Source organism: Gobio gobio (assembly GCF_949357685.1).
Source record: "Gobio gobio genome assembly, chromosome: 2".
In the NCBI taxonomy this organism is placed as follows: Eukaryota; Metazoa; Chordata; class Actinopteri; order Cypriniformes; family Gobionidae; genus Gobio; species Gobio gobio.
The window spans coordinates 26,639,261-26,657,293 of NC_137098.1; the positions used below are offsets into that span (position 1 = coordinate 26,639,261).

Consider the following 18,033-nt stretch of genomic DNA (forward strand, 5'->3'; position numbering starts at 1 on the left):
AGCTTCATAAATACGATGCGCTAATGTATCCTTGTGGTACCTTATCTACTGGATAGCATCCATACAGCTGTCACAATTATACCTTCAGCACTTCTTCCACCTGCAATGTAACATAATGTTATTCTGCGGGAAGAATACCTACAATACCTGAATCTGGGATCTATGAACCCAAACACGTAAGCGCACACACACTTACACTTGGCTCCGTCCCCATGTAACCCAAGCAGCCTCTTGTCTTTGTTTTGATCGTGGTTGAGAGCTATCACATACTTCAGCAACTTTAATTCACTGTATCACACCCCCACCCTGCGCACGCACACGCAAACAGACCTGCCGCATGCATACCGTCGACATTTCAGGAGGAGGCGTCTGGCAGCCATTTTAGAAAGCTGCACACATATACTGTTATGCTTGCCAAAGAAACCAGGCCCGAGCCAAGAACGCTCTCTCTCTTTCACTCTATCCTGAGTCCTGAGCCAAGCAGAGGGAGGGAGAGCGAGAGAGAGAGAGAGGGAGAGAGAGAGAGAGAGACAGGCAGCAGAGAGAACCAGAGAGGCATAAATATCTTCTAATTATGGGCAGTTCTGGCCGAAATGTTTTGAACGGTACAGCTGCAATTGTGTAAATATTGTGTGTGACTGAGTGACACCCAGCGATTGAGTGTGTGTTTGTGTGTGCTGGTCACTGACCTGCTCTTATGACCTCACGCTATGGCTGACATCTGCATGCATGCCCCAAAAAGTGCACAGAGAAGGATCTTGTGTATCTTTGCTTTTCTATTTATACTTCTACACTTATCAACATTTCTATTCTGTTTTTTCTTAATGTTTACATCTTTAAATCAATCATTCAGATGCTTATATCTCTACTTGTTTCACTTTTTCCCCCTCTTCATCATGGAAATTGTTGATAAATCACAGCTCTTTATCAAAGTTTGCTGTAACCCAAACATAGATATAGTGAGCAGCGTGCCAGCTCTGGAGATAGAGAGCGGATGTCAGATGAGGCTTGTGTGAACGGGCATCTCTTCTCTGAAACGACAGTATTGGGCTGATGGTCATTTCATAGTGCAGTTAATATCTCCTTACTCCTGTAAATGTAACCATTTAATTAACAAATGTCAACTCAAATAAATATTGAAATATAATAAAATATGCAAAGTATGCATGCTAAACATAATGTGTTTATGCCAAAGTTAATCAATGTTAAATATGCTTCGATGATTCATATTGCAAAAAAATCTTAAAAGCAAATGAATGAATAAATAAAAAGCTCAAATAATAAAGCTTTTAGCTGTGTTATTACAATGTAAAATAACTGTTAATTTTAAAATGTAATTTATTCCTGTCTTTATTGCAGTCTTCTTCTCCTTTCGAAATCAGTTTAATATGCTGATTTGGGGTTCTTATTCTTATCATTATCAAAGTAAATACGGTTGTTCTTTTTCATGGAAACTTTGATAAATTTTGTTCGGGATTCTTTGATCAATAGAAAGTTCAAAAGAAAAGCATTTATTGTAATATTGTAAATGTCTTTACTGCCACGCTAACTGAGCCCAAACTTCTTGGTAATGTATAATATACAAAGGAATATTCCTTTAAATATTCCAAATTCAAGTTAAGTAAATATAATATAATATACTCAATGCCTGAATAGTTGAACATGGTTTGGTGATGTTGGTTGTCTGTATTGGACGATCTTTAGTTCTGTAATTGGGCCAAGACTGTTTTTATTAAGGGCGCTGATTAGATTACAACTTCAGTTTTCTCCTATCGAGTATCCTTTCACAAGGGTCTGCATGTCACAGATCAGACTACACACTGACTGAGACAAACATTGACCCTCTCTGTGACGCAATCTATCCACACATACACAGACAGACAGGGTGTGAAAATGGAACTAATGCCCGAGTGACAGACACATATCCCCCACCCAACCCCCAATCTACCACAAAAAAAGTTTCTCCCCAGCCACACATCCTCACTGGCCTCAATTTCCCGCCTGATCTCAAGCACTTGATTGCAGACATGAAGAGGGGAGGCTAAAGTCAGAATCTCCAGGGATGAATGAGAGATTGAGCAGAAAGAGAGAAAGAAAGGGGGTGGGAAAGAGAGACAGAGTTGAAAAGAGGAACCGAACAATGGTAGAGACAGGACGGGGCTATTAAATAGGAGTGGGGTGGATCATGCTTGGACAAACGAGTGAGAGAGAAAGAAAGAGAGAGAGAGAGAGAGAGAGAGAGAGAGAGAGAGAGAGAGAGAGAGAGAGAGAGAGAGAGAGAGAGAGAGAGAGAGAGAGAGAGAGAGAGAGAGAGAGAGAGAGAGAGAGCAAGACTGAAACAAAAGAGAAATTGTGTGTTTCAGACTGCCTTCTGTGGCCCTAAAAAAGTGCAAATAAAAGAAGTGTCTGGGAAAACAAGTCACTCAGGGCACCTTCACACACACAAACCCACACACACACACATACAAACATGTGCAACTTCAGGCACACGTCTTCACAATATCACACTGTGTTAATAAAGACATACAGGCATATAGCGCACACAATGGCTGAGACACACACTGGATCACGCAGCGAGCACCGATGAACACATGTTCCCATGTCAGCACAACACTGAACCCAGGGTGGCTCATCCGTCACGATAAAAATGACTGGACCACTGTGACAGTACTATGTGTGTGTGTTTTCCACCTCAGTAACAAAGGAAGCCTATAGAGGACACATCAAATCAAACTCGCTCACAACTGCTCCGTCTGGCCTTACAAACTTTAGTCACACGTTCGTTCTAAAGGGGCCTCAGATCCTAGTCGTCATAACACACATCAATAAGTTGACAAGTGTCGACCAAACCTCTCCAAAATCCCCCCCCTGACAGCGTATCGCTTCTGCTCGTATTGTTGTTTGATTGGCCAAGTGAACGGTCCATTTGCATGAGTGTGCGTGGAGTCGTGGGATGCCACCGTCGGCCTGATCCATCCGTAGCTGTGGCAAATGTCCAAGCCTTTTTGTAGCCGTCAGACGTGAGGAAAGGAGGAATGAAGAGAAAGAGGGAGGGAGGGATGAAGAGACTGAGACTATAGATTCAATTATGCATGCACATTTCCCCATTCATGGAGGCTTCTACGGATGAGGACGGGGAGGTGGAAGGGGAGAACCAATGACATTCTGCCGTATGTAGCTCCTGTCGAGAGGAACACTAATGAGGTGACACTCAGTGGCTGGAGCCAAGCCAAAACAGTCCATTAACTCTGCACAAGTAGTTAAGAGGAGGAGAGATGGGGAGGGGAAAGGATTGAGAGAAATGAAGGAGAAGAAAGACAGAGAGGGAGGGAGGGAGAGAGAGAGAGTTGTGAATGACACGACAGGAAGCCAATGGCTGTGTGGAGTACGTTGATCAGTAGCAGTATAGTGTGTCTGAAAATTAGCAATGTATGCACAAAACTACGCATTTTAAAAGTCGACAAATGTATGCAATGGAAGGGGTCTTGAGATGCGTGAGAAGACTTCAGGCTAAGAACAAACTTTTCTCTTTTAGAAAGTTTTGTCCTACACAGCGCAAGTCCTGGCAAGAATTAACTCTCAATGTTTGTTCTTCATGCTAAAAACCAAAGATTTAAAGCATTATTTTATGCTTATTCTATTAGTTGCATGCTCACCAGAGTACTGTTCACACAAGTTAAAGACTGAAAAGTCAACATAGCATTACTCACACATCTACGCATGCATACTTGCACACTCACAGTGTGAGAAGAAATCCTGTTCAACCACTTTGCTAAGCTTCCACTGTCAGGACATGCCATAATAAGTGTATCTTTCTTGTACACAATGTAAAGTTACTCTCCTTTAAGCTATATTCACATGAACAAAATAATTACATGTCAAGAAATGCCAATTCAGACAATGTAGAAGTTATGGAACAACAGCTGAAATGCATTATTTCCCTTTTTTCACTGTAAAGCTGCTTTGAAAAAAAATGTATTGTATGAAGCTATATGAATAAAGGTGACTTGACATGACTATAGCATAAAAGTTTCAGTTTATGCTAGTAGTCTAAGTGAGGTGACATTTGCATATTGTAGCAGTATAGCAGGTTAGTCAGAATCTGTGCCAGCATGCTTAAGGGATTTCTGTGGTTTATTAAAATAATTAAAGTGTGTTCTTTAGATTTGTTAAATAAAAAAGTGAGAAAAACTTAAGGACACACTTCTTGAAATTCTTGAGAACAGACTTGAGTTGAACACCACATTGCAGATTTTATGCTAGTTTGTTAACAGTAGAAAAAAAAAACATACATTTTAAAAAGTAACTAATATTGTTTCATGATGGACGATGATACCAATTATTTACAATTATACAAATTATTTATAAGTGCCTAATAACCGATATGCAGAACGAGTTTTTATTAATTGCTCTATTAAATGTTAAGTTACTTAACCAAGGTTACCAAGTTGCATCATGTATCAGTAAACCCAATATTCAAGAACTTATTGCTAAAGAAAAACTGAAGTGTGAATATTGATAAAAAAATGGCAAAGAAAATTGTTAACTCTAAAATCTCGTTAACACAAATCCAGTACTTATGTACTGGTTGCGTTGGCATGTAGCTAAATTGGTTACCTTGAAAATAATTTGTAACTTTGATCGCTTGATCACTGACATTCAACTTCCACAAACTCGTCATCTTACATTGCACAAGGGGTTATAGACAATATCAGCAAGCACAAATTCACACTTTGAAATTCAATGGAAAACCATATCATGCACATACATTTAGCTTACGATTTTCAAAATACTATGACCAGGTCACACTAATTCTAATCTCACATTCTATGTGGAATAGACAGTATGTAAATTGTGATGTAGACTGGAAATGCACACAGATCAGCATCCCTTATGCAACTGTATTTCCTTCAGCTGCAAGACATTACAGTGCCAACCTCAGTTGATAGCCAAGCTTCCGTTTGTGGTGAGGGCCAATGGGGTGTCAGCTCAAGCATGAGGAGGCGGGGCAATGTGCCAGCACAGTAGAGAAGTAGTACCCAAGTATGGCCTCACTCCAGCTGGGCCAGAGGCGACAGACAGCCACTGTTTAGCACCCATATACACACACAAATACACACACACACCCACACACACACAACCTAATTAGGATGTTGAGGGAATTATTGGATCATATAATGCCACATCTAAGATGAGATCTTGGCCTGAAACAGACAAAGGAACAAAGCACACACTCATTTAGACAGCTCCACTGGCACACGCTTCTGGAACAAGATGGGGGGAAACATTGAGTTTAATGTGTCATTACAAACATAAAAACTGACTCCCAACATAGCCAACAGATGTCTGAGCACTTTTATAGTGCTACGACACCACTAATTTCAGTGCACACAGAATAAAACCTCAGCCAGGGCTAAAATAGATGCTGCAGGTGTTTCTCAGTGCAACAGCACTCTAATACCTGTAAACTGCTCTTGACATTCTGTGCCTTGTCTCACCTTCATAAAATGCTGAATTATGAGTCCTTGAGTCCCTAGTCTAGTTAGATAGTCTCTTGATTAGTCGGCTGTGCCTTTAAAAGGTGAGTCCTTGACAACAGTAATCCCACCAAGTTCATCATGTCATCTATTGTTTGAAGATTGAATTGCTTTTCATTAATAAAATAATTAGACATGCCTCATCATGATATCCCAGGTTTCTCTGTAATAGTCTTTAGAGAGTGGCGTTTCGATCTATCAGAAGTAGATAAGAGAGAGCAGATCTCCTTGAATTTTCACTTCCACCTTAGATGGAGACTACACTTCTCCTTGACCCCCTCAAATCCAAATACTGTCCTGACTTCTATCAGGTATTTATCAATTGCTCTTACCTCTACATAATGTAGTGTTGATATGTATCTGAAGTTGAACCCTCTATGGTAGGGGTGTCCAATACTGTTCCTGAAGGGACAACATGCAGACTTTATCTTCAACCTTCCCCAACACACTTGCCAGGCTGTTTTTAGTAATCCTGAAGACATCAATTAGCTGGTTAAGGTGTCTTTAATTAGGATTGAAGCTAAACTCAAGATAGTGACCCTCTAGGAGCAGGACTGGACACATCTGCTCTATGGTGACCATTGCTGAAAAATTTTACATATTTAAAGTCAAACATTTCTGAACAAAGCAGAATCAAGGCTCTAGAGAGCCTCTTTTGACATAAGGTCCAGGAAAGAAAAAGCTAAAACGCTTAGAATTTTAAAAGATGTTACCTTTTGCCAAGTTACAGAAATAGGGAACCAAAGAGATTACTGTGATTAGCATGTAGACACGATTTTGGCCAACCGTATGTTTGTATATCCTGAAAATTGACCCCCACAGCTATGTTTTTTTTTATTGGATTATTATGTCATTCAAGTTCTTGAGAAAGCTGTCATATTTAAAACAAAAAGGTACAGTTTCCTTTTTTGGGGGGCAAATGTATCAAGTGTGTGAAAAGGCAGAATGGTGTTCCTCTGACAAAGTCTTTCCTTTGAAGTGTGTCAAAAAGCCAGTGCTTGATGATTAATACAAGCATAATAAAGCAGGCTGTCCTTTCACTCTGGAGAGTGCACACGACTGCTGCAAGGTCAACAAACAGGCCAATTGACCGGTCTTGCCGCAGCAACTGTCCAACAGCCTCAAAGAACTCCAGTTAGCCCACCAGAATGGAGTGATGCAATCCCATAATTCACGTGGCAGGATCCCTTGTCCCTGGCAGATGCTCAGGCAGGCAAATCCTCCATGTGCTTCTTTGGCTTGCTGGGGTGGCCTTGGGCTTCAACAGTAACATGTGGTTTGGCTCCAGTGCTCAGTTTATATGGCCGATTGTAAGAGGAGGAACCGCTAAATTAATTTCAGATTCTGTTGTTTTAAAACAATAAACAATTTTACACAAAGCCTGGCATTAAGGAACGGGGTCCTGGCGCAAAATGAGAACTGATTCCAGTAACAAACAGCTTTGTCTTCATTCTTCCATAACCTGTAAATCTATCCTAAAAAAAAAAGAAAAAGACTACGCATCTACTTGTAGTGAAATGTCTCAATGAATGTTCAGTAGGTCATTTTAGAGCGCCGTCTGAGAAATTTCACAAAGAAAAGATTGTGCATTAATATCAAGTGCAGTCTGGTTATTTTCACAATACCTCAAAAATGTCATTCTTCAGGTTAAAGCAATTTTAAGCAAAAATATACAAGGATAAAAGTAGGCCTTTTGAAGAAGATACAAGACCATCAAGAAGTGCAAACAGTGTCACTTTTTTATAAATCATATTAGGGCTTGAATAAGAGTTACGGCAGGAATTCCTGCACAGTGTGGCAACAACCACCCTCCCTTGCTTTAGGGGCTAGAATGCAAAAGGTCTTTGTGTGCGGTTCCGTTTTTTGGGGCAGGCTGCCAAAACACTAAAATGATATGAAGAACAATGCCAAGCTGTCATGCAGCTAAATTCAGAGGAGGCCTGTTAATTCGCCTTCACCTACAAAGGTGGCATTTCTTAACAAACGAAAGAAGCTGAGGAAGGCTTAGGAGAAAAGAGGGAGGGCACAAGCCAGTGTTGGGAGGCCTGAGATGTTAGTTCATGGTTTTTGTTCTCTTGACCTTAAAAGGCAAGTTCACATGTTAATCACATAAGAGCTCTTTTGTGCAAATGATGTAGCCTCTCCTTCATAAGAATGAAGTGGCGGATGGAACTCTTAGTCCCAACAGTCAGCTTTTCCAAGAACCAACTCAGGAATTTCCCGTCCGGCATTATTTCTTCTCCTGTTTTTTTCTGCCACTTCCTCTGTTTTGCGACTGTCTACTTGACCTAACCTTAGGGGACTTTTTTTTGCCTTAGCAGCCAAACCTGTCACCTTCCGTCACCCGAGTTTCTGCTCATTAACAATGCTGATCAATGTGTCACAGGTGAACGTGTCGTCACACATGGGAAGTGACGTATGCTTCTCACGCATAGCTCAGAAAGATAAACAACATGAAGGAAAGCGAGACCTTCTTGTGTGTGTTTTGTGTGACAAGTTTCTCAGAGGCAGGGTTCAAGGAAATAAGTGAAGAAAGGGAAGGAGACGGAAGCAGAGGAAAACAACACTGTTCTCCCAATGTACATGATCTGATCTAGTTTTTCAGCACAGAGCAACCACCCCTCCAGCGCACCCCTGAAGACCTTCAGAGCACAAACACATTGCCACTGTTCTATACAACACACACATTGTTTCCATTCAGTCACTGCTGCACGTTGGGAGTTCAGGGCTCAGAGGCACACCCAGTCTCTTCACCTCAAGAAGAATTCTAAGGACCAGAACACTTTTAAGCTCTTTTTACAGCCCAGGTATGCTACCATCGTGAGCATTAATTATTATTGCCTGCAGCCATTTTCCATCGTCTGAGGAAAAACCCAGCTACATTTTACTGCCCTTTTTTCTGCCCTGTATGACGCTGCCATAAACGTGTAAACGTTTGATCTACCTTTTCATTTCATTATAGTGTAAAACTGCACACTGCACAAACATGGTCAACGTTGGATACATAATTTTAATTGTAATATAATTATACAATGCTATAAGGTATAGATGCTTCTCAATCAAAATATAAAATATAGTGCCACCTCGCTCAGTTTCAATCAGAATCCAGAAATTAAATGCATGTTCATAGATGTGAATTCAAGACGTTATGTACGAATCATTATTTTATTTTTATTTTTTTTAATTATTAGATTCGTTGATTAGTTGACCCAAAAGACAATGATAACAAATGCCTTCACTCCAGTGGGTATGTTTTATTAAATGTTCATAACTATTTAGTTTGTGGGGCATCAATAAATCTCTGACTGACTAGGGCAAGTTCTATAACTCATGATGCTTTCCTAACTTATAATGTGTGGGAAAACACTGTCCATTTGTTTCTAACCAATTAGCATGGCTTTTGCAAATGGAACTAGACTGTAACCAATGTAAGCATCAACATTCCAGAAATGTGTTTCCCTCACAATAAATCTTGATGCTTTACAACATTAGAGGGCTATGCTCAAGTGATACTCCCCTAGCACTTGGATAGGCTTCCCTGCAAAGGCTGCAAAATGTTATCTGCGCCGGGCCTGGACATGCCATTGCATCATGGGAACTGGAGAGGATATCAAAGAGCCACCATTAGATCGGACACACTAATCCACACTCTTGGCAAATGTCCGCACGTATGTATTCCCCCAGCCTTCAATACTGGACTACTTTTTTCTCAGAGAGGGAATTTTTCCAAATGCTCCCTAGAAGTAAGGTCAGTCTCACTGCTGACACCAGTGGCAGGCGTCAGACAGCAGGGCTTCGGCCACAGTCCCAGGCGGTTGGCAGAGGTGCTGCAACATTTCATCCATGGCCTGGGGCCCCAATCCAAGCCACTTGAGGTTGGCATGCCTAACCTGGAACACCCCAAGCTTTCATTTGTAAACATTCACTATGGCAAACCCAGGAGGCCATAATGTCACACCACTAAAAGTACAGTAAAACACATCCTCTGCAATGCTAAAGCACAGAGAAAACGCTGGGGGAAGGGCCTTTATTTAAGCTTTTCATGCTGAGCGCACAAAAAGCAGGACATGCAAGGTGGGTTTTTTATCATTTGAAGGAATTATACAGATCGTATGTCACCATATGGAATTCCTTTTACACATAATGCATTTCCTTCATGGAGACAGTCTGTGAGAGGCCATATAGCATGTCTACAGGGAGAACTTTTAGGGCAGAGAAAAAACTCCAGTGACTTTCAGTGCACGTCGGGTGGGGGCGGGGGCGGGGGACTCCAGCAGGGGCGGTCTCTACTTGCTGAGGAGAAATATGCCATATGCACTCGTTGAACTGGGGCCTGTGCAGGCTCCTCTCAAGGTTATTAGAAAATCCTGCACACCAAGTAGCCAGTGCAAAAACAAACAGTGCAGAAGCGAACTTGAAGAAAGTTCTGCCACGGTCTGTAACTTGCTAGCAACTTTCAAGTAGTCCTATACAGTCAAACAAACATTTCTATGATGATTTGCATAGAATTAATTAACTTAGTTTGTTGTATAGGACACCTTGTAATGGCATTGATTTGTCTCTGCCCCAGATAGCTGTTGCCTTTGACACAGAGCTTCCTTCCCCTTCAAAGCGGCTAGCACCGGGGCTGTGCATCCGCTGCCGCACCCCTGGGCCCTCGTCCACACAAAGGTAGGAAACGACAGCCACAACGGTTCGCATTGTGACCAGGTCTCTAAATCACATCTTGTTTCATGCGCCGCTCTTCATGCAAGTTTCACAAGAGGAAATTATAAACACAACAGTGGCTTGTAAAAGTTTCTGCCCACAGCCATTATAGCACTCTAAAAAAACAGGCAACTAATAGAGTAACGCTATGGCTTATTGTGGTGACATTGAGTTACAGTGTGCTGTAAACAAAGACTGCACATCTAGAGACAAAAGTCTCTAAAAAGGTAAATGGATACTATCAGTGATAAGACAGCAGAATCACAGACAATTTAAGCTACACGTACAGGATGTGCACCAGATGAAAATGTATTAAGGGTTAATCATGGGTTAAAAAAGAAATGTGAATCTAAAAAAATAAATGTCTAAATAAAAGAATGTGTCACAGTACAAATAGTTTGATGATATTCCCAGCTTATATGTATTGGTAAGCAGGGAAATATATGAACTGCTGGGGGATTTCTGTCAGCCTGCTCTCATTAGGGGGTGGTTAACCTGTCAACATTCCTCCCGTGGTCTGAATAGAGACCTACCTCGATAGGCAGTAAATAAACAAGCAGGTAGATGAATTGGTTCCTTTGCATTAACAGACCATTAGCACCTCGTAAAGAAGCTATTTTCTGTTTTATTACAGATTAACCCCCATCTTCATAAAACAAGGCCCAGGAACTCATCTGCCGCAGATATCTAAACCTCTCAGTGGGAAAGAGGCTTGATGACATCGGCTTAAGGAATTTCTGTTCTCCCCAGACCTACTTGGACAGGACATGAAGGGTAATTTGTCTTTACTCAGTCATGGATCATGCCATTACACCATGCCGTAAATTCTTGTACAGAGCAGAGCGATGGGGAAGTGAGCAACTCCAGGGCCCTGGTACAGGTCTTTGGCTCTATGGTCTTGAGGTAAGAGCACACAACTGAAAGAAGCTGGTGCCTTTCAGGTGCCTCATTCAGAGACTGTTAAGTAGAAGATAAACTAGGTCATAAATATGACATAACAAAAAGGCATTCCAATATAGTAAAGGAACCTCGGCCTGCTACACAGAAGCGAATATGGATTAGATGTCACGGGTGGATGTTTATGCAAACTGTTTGATTTCACAAGAGAGACTTTACTTGAAGGCAATGTGGGTGACTGCTAACTCCTTGGATTAGCTCTGGTTTTATTAGCTGCCATCTCTGGCTGCTCTTTGACAAATTTGCCGTTGTTATTAAAAGGTCTTGAGTGCTTTCGCTGAAAAGGGAGGGTTGAAACAAAGGCAATAATTAATCTTTTTTTATTGGAAGTTGTAATCACTCCATTCACTGGGCTGACTGATAATATGCCACTCGCAGAACTTACACAACCCTCCCAACTATCTGAAGTGGGCAGGCTTAATGACAAACCAGCCAAACTTGATGGAACATTTCAGCAAGTAAACGATTTGCTATCACCTTATTTAACCTTGGCAGCTGCAACTAAAGCTCAGTGGAAGACGTTTGGAGTGTTAACCCTTAGTGCACAAGCTGCTGTGTACTTGAATCAGCACTTCATAAAACCCTGGCCTGGGTCATGGGAATGAGCACTGAGTAATTTAAAAGAGTAAAATACTTTCATTAAAAAACATGACTACAGCATTTTAAATAGTGATAACCAGTTCTCCATAGAGCTCTTTTAAGGAAATTAAATTTTTTTTGTGTGTGTGGGGGGGGGGGGTTGGGGCGGTTGAGCTGGGTTTTGTTTTTTTGTGTAAATAACAGAATAATGACTTTAGCAGATAAGTCACATCCCCTAGAGTAGTTACTGAGCAGCCTCCAACACTTTAAACATGCAAGGAAAGTGTTTTTTTAAACTGGTGATATTTGACCTGTGACATATTAACTGTTTCCTGTCATGTTGAAAAGTGACAGTGGTAGCAAGAACATTTTATGCTGAACTGCATATTTTTGACCTCACTGTGTTCCCTCTGCTGGGCTTTGTTTTATTTCAACTAGGGCTGTTGCTGTCAATGAATGAGATACAGAAAAACACTTCACTGCTGTGCAAATCTTTGTCTGAGGTGGACTGTATAATTTGGCGAGATGTTATTGGATTTGGGGTGGGCGAAATACAGTTAGAAGCGATAAACCTGAAGACATTTGTTAACCGGTAGAAATTCTTGGTTTTCATCTCTATCACGGTTATGCTCACGTGATGTTGCCATGCTGCACTGTAACGAAAGCTTATTTAAATGCGTTGTAAAAACATGAACGGTCAAATATACACACTTATGTGTCAAATTGCCCATATTTGCGAGTATTCTCATAAACAGTCTATTAGGTCAGAATTTGGTGTAAACAACTTCTTGTATCTAAGATTCAGGCTGGTAGTGGTGGTGTAATGGTGTGTGGGGTATTTTCTTGGCACAGTTTGGGCCCTTTAGGACCAACTGAGCATTGTTTAAACACTACAGCCTACCTTAGTATTGTTGCTGACAATGCCCATCCCTTTATGACCACAGTATACTTCTGATGGCTACTTCCAGCAGGATAGCGTGTCATGTCACAAAGCTCAAATCCTCTCAAACTGGTTTCTAGAACATGACAATGAGTTGACTATACTCAAATGTAGGGCTGGGCACCGAACGGCAATACTTTTATGGTATTGAACTATGAGTATCGAAAAATTATTTATCTTTTGGTGCCAAATTCCGGTTCCAAAAGCCAAGCGGCTGTGTCTGTGTGAGCCTGTAGCATACTTGCATGAAAGGACCTAAAGCACCGGCGATTGGCTGTCCCCCACCACGTGACGGGGAGGATTTCTGAAGATACTCACAAGTCACGCAACACAAGTGTAGTTAGGGTTAGGGTTAGGGTTAGGGTTAGGTTTTCTCACATGTTTTCTCATGTGTTCATATGTTAGGGTTAGGGTCACATGTTTTCTCATGTGTTCTACCGCATCGTTTTACAATGCCAAAGAGGTCTAAAGTGTGGCTACACTTTATAAAAGTGGATTCCGAGTCAGCAAAGTGCAACATATGCGATAAGAGTATTGCAACCAAAGGCGCAAAAGGAAAACTTTCTGTGAGACGTATGTTAAGTTCACAAACAGCGTGTGCGCGCGCTCTCTCTTTCCCTCTCAAAATGCTCAAATGGCTTCACATCAGCGCATCGCATCTGCACTAAAATTGAGCTGCACAGTTGACACAGGATTTGCCACTTGCACAATCGAGGCTGTGTCGCATCATCACTAAAGTTTATCATTTGCATTTATTTTTAAGTCTTGCCAGTGTTCAAACCGCTCAGCACACACACACAGGCCATCTCACAAAAAGCATCTTACAAATTGCGCTGAAATGGTCAAATACACACAAATGTATGTACTAAATTACCGTCTTGACAAGTATGCACGTAAACCCCGTCGTGACTTGCGAGTGAACATTTGTGCAAATGCATGTAACCATATCCGTGTTCGCTCTTAAAGTGACAGCAGTCAAATAAACTGAGTTTCTCTTTGTCTTGTGTTGTTTGATTAACCTTTATGACACTAACTGCTCTTGAATTACTAACTTTTGCAACCTTAAGTGTAAGGATTAATCTAATTTAATTTATTCAGGGAAGACCAATATTAATTTACATTCGATTCCTTATTAAATGTCTTTAGTATTTCTTACCAATATACTAATGTTAGACCTACCTGAAAAATTGTCTTTAAAAACAAAAATGGGCTGAAGTAAACATTCAGGCAGCATTTTATACTTATCTAATTGTACTAACTTGATTCTTTCCCTCCGTTATCCTGGAACAAGGAAACAAATTCTCCACTCCTAAAAGTTTTACATTGTCCTGTCTCTTTTACTGTAACTGAGCCACACATCACAATAAATTAAAACAGACAATGTTTCCTTACAGTATGACTTGATGTCATCATCAAAGTTATTTGGCAAAACAAGCCGTTTCACTTTTACTGGTGCAAGAGAGTAATAGGAGCTGTCCAGACTAACACTAACCTAACTCTCAAAAGCTGTCGATCATGTCTAAGTAGGGCAAATTCTAATGGAGGACATGAAAGTCATGGCGCTAGGCTTGGTTTACATTCTGTCTTAGTGGTTTCTACTGTGTGGAAAGAGGATAAGCATCACCCTCGCTTTATCTCTTCAGCAGCACTCTGTAGAAGACATAAACATTTGTGTAATCTGGTCTTAGAGGCATCCGTTGGAAAGGGGGTGAAGGCATGCCGTCAAGAAAAGAGGTCATTACAGTAGGCTCCACTCCAAGTTAATGAAGACTCACAAAAAGCGGTCCATATTTATAGCTAGTTCTCTAAAAATGTTAAATAGTATAACCTCTTCAACCTCATTGCCTGCAAACAACAAGTGGGCGCTTATTCCATATCCTCTCCAAAACAAAAACACAGTTTTAATATGATGACCAATTCAGACTCAGTAAGCATCGTAGAGCACAAACAATGCTGTGCCTGAAATCTCTGGGAGCCTCTTTCAGGGGATGGGGGAATGAAAGAGCTCTCTGTTATACCTGGCAGATGACAGACATATGTATGTGAGATATGTCTACTCATTCAAGTGCAACGCCAAGCACAGCTCCCAATGTGAAACTGAATTGAACTCATTTGACAACATTCATTTCAATTCATGAACTTTACACATTGAACTGAACTGAATAAAGACTGAAATGACTTCAGCTGAATAATGACACTATTGTATTTTTTAGAGCTGCTTTACAGAAGAATTGAATTCTGTTTGAATCATTAATCATTATCTTCCAGTTTATCACTGTAAAGCTGCTTTAAAAATTACCTGCAGCACTTACAGAATATTCAATAAAACAGCCCTCTGTCTCCTGTAATGTTGTTTAATTATGTCATGCATGTTTCACATGTTCTGCGACAGATCACGTTTTGCCAGCATAAACACACAACTGACTTCTAACCAAATTTCTGAGAATGTGTATGCTGACTAACACAAGACAGCAACGGTGCCTCAAATGGAGCTAAACGAGTCACCATGTTCTCAATCATCTCATTACCAACCGAGCGAACGCAGCCAAAAATCACATCATGCACACTGTAGTCTATGTAATGCAATAACTTGAACTAATAAGTTCAGTACATGCTCTTCTACATGCTTGGTCTTATTGGGTACAGACGATAAGAGACCACTAAAAAATCCTAAAAAAGCCAGATGAATCAGATTTCATATACAGTAGAAGCTAATCCTACATTCCTCCTCTAAACACAACCAGTGCCATGTCCTGTAATCATGAGTAAGTGGACGTTTGTTGGAGTATTTAGTTCATTATCCTACAGGGTACCAAAAATAAAAGTGGACAGAAAGAGTTAAACACTGGGAGTCTCTGGAGCTTGACAGTCATGTATACAATGCAGCTTACAGCTATTCAGCAGGTGACTCTCAACCCTAGAGCCTGGTATGCAGCTCATTTCCTGATTACAAGTACATGCAAGTGAAGCTTTAAGAGAAAGAAAGGTTGAGTGAGATGGCGGGAGAGCAGTGTTTGGTTAGAGGCGGTATACATTAGCTGAGCTTTCAGTGCTTTAAAGGAACACAAGTACCAACCCCTCTGGACACACATCCCAGCGGAGCAAGTAGGATTTAACAGCTTCTAAGAATAAACACAAGTTTTACAATATACTCTTTAGTAGTCAAATATAGGTGTGGTCACTATTTTACAGATCACGGAAACGGAACTCAAATTTAACTGGAAGATTTGTATAATTGGACTAGTATTGGGTTCATCTGGCCCTGATCTGACACATTTCTTTTCGGTGGTAAAAGATTAATTGCAAGGGTATGAAACCAAATGAAAAAAGACATTTAATTAAATTTTATATTTTAAAAATGCAACTGCTGTGGTGAGATGTTAGCAGTCTTCCAAGAGTTGATCCATGTACTATGAATAAGATCACAACAGGACACACACAAACCAGATTCTGTATTGTAAAAGTGCTACCATGTCTCTGTCCTCATCTCTGTTTTCAATTTGAAGTCTGGAGAGCCATAATGGCCGCCGTGTTTTTGTGGTTGGCTGAGGCATATGGTGTGTGGTAGCGTGTGGGTTCCACACTCGGGTGAGAGGAGAAGATTGTGAGATTTATTTCTGCACAGTTACAACAATAGCGCTGGTTTATATTAGTGCCTGATTTGAGTAGAACAGCATCACCCACCAGAACATGAGACATGTATCCCCTACGGAAGGGTCACACATCACTGGGCCACATGTTAAACAATCATGTAGTGGGAATGATGAGTTAGTAAAAAAAAAAGAAATAAAAAAAAAAGAAGAATTGCAACTTTCACTGAGGTTTATTTTTAGTTTAACTAGTAAAAATAGAACAGACTAGTTCACATTGCTAGTTCCTTGTCTGGCCTTAGAGATACACAAAATATTAAGTCATCCTATCACTACTGGCCAATATTATTGTGGGGTTTTTTTTTTTACTCTGAGTTGTTCTTTTTATTCTGATTAGGCCAAAACTGGAAGCAGCTAATATCAAGTCTTATTTCTTCCAGTTTAAATTTATAAGATTTACTATTTAAAGTTGTGATGAAACTGAAGTAGTGACAGATTTTTCCTCTGTATTGTGATGCACTGCCGAGTGAAACTTATCAAAAAAGAAGAAAAGCAATCACTGTTTAAATTATTGATCTGTCTGTGCTCTATCAATTGTACAAGTATTATCATGATCATTACTTCTTCTCCCACTGTTTCTGTCACATATCTGCAAACCACCTTCTATATACAAATACAAACCTGTTCCTGTCCCTATTACTCAAATTAGACTGAATATAAGCACTGCTCTTTACCATTAGAGCAATTTTCACCCAAATTATAAGGAGAGTATATCCTTTATATCTGAAATACATTCTCTGCACAACATGCCTTTTCACTTGTGTTCAGACTGTGCTTGACTGCTTGTAGAGATTTACAGGTTGCTTTTGCTTGGCTTCTCCCTTATCAATCCCCCTTGTGAGCTAATCTCTCCTCGCAAAGCTCTCCATTTTGTGTTCCTTTCTAGAGATACTGTTACATGCAGCCCAGACACAACTTGCAGGGCCAGGGTGGGGAGGTGGAACAGCGCAGCGCTGATTAGCGCATTTCCACCCTCCTCAGCATGTGATACATGTGCACTCCGTTTACTCCCTCAGTGTGTGTTTTGTGCCATACCACCGGAAGAGTGAGACGAGCGAACGGTCGGTGAGAGAAGATGATGTCATTTGGCGGGAATGCAGATGGCCGGATCAGTTGAACATGGAGTTGCACCATGTGGACACAAGCTCTTGTGGACTCATAAAAAATAATTCATATTCCTTATCCTATTTGGGGTGGTGTGCTGGGGGTGGGCGCATGCACATCTGACAGAAACAGACTAAATAAACTGATTAAAAAGGCAAGCTCCATCATTGGCATCATAAAGGACTGCGTTGAGCAGGTGGCAGAGGTGAGGATGCTGAGAAAAATAAACATATTCATGAATAATGAGATTCACCCACTACATGCCTTAGAGGTGTTTTGGCAGAGCACATTCAGTGGCAGGGTGATCCCACCAAAATGTAAGACTGAACGGCATTGTAAGTCATTCCTGCCTGCTGTCATCAGGCTCTTTAATGTGCAATAACTGTTTTGTATGTTTTTTTGCTTTTTTTTCTCGTATTTTATTGTCATATTTATGTGCAAGTGGCCTCTTTTTAGCATTGGTATTTTGTCTGATTTGTTTATATTTTTTACCTATGTTCTTAGTATAACTATAATAGGGTATAGTATGTTTTAGCTAATATATTATAGGGTACAGTAT

At 40.6% G+C, this 18,033-nt stretch overlaps 1 protein-coding gene across 20 annotated transcripts in view; it reads right to left on the bottom strand.

The window, feature by feature from the left end:
• Window positions 1-18,033, bottom strand: part of LOC307122575 (nuclear factor 1 B-type) — a gene marked incomplete at its 5' end in the record, with an annotated part of 99,706 nt that overhangs the window by 35,245 nt on the left and 46,428 nt on the right. The window contains one exon of one of the 20 annotated variants that reach the window (XM_079810644.1): window positions 4,236-5,204. The exons of the other annotated variants lie outside the window; for them this stretch is intronic. Within the exon in view, the coding sequence (XP_079666770.1) occupies window positions 5,146-5,204 (59 nt within the window). The 3' untranslated portion in view covers window positions 4,236-5,145. Of the gene's footprint in view, window positions 1-4,235; window positions 5,205-18,033 lie in introns of those variants that run through there. 20 annotated transcript variants of the gene reach the window in all.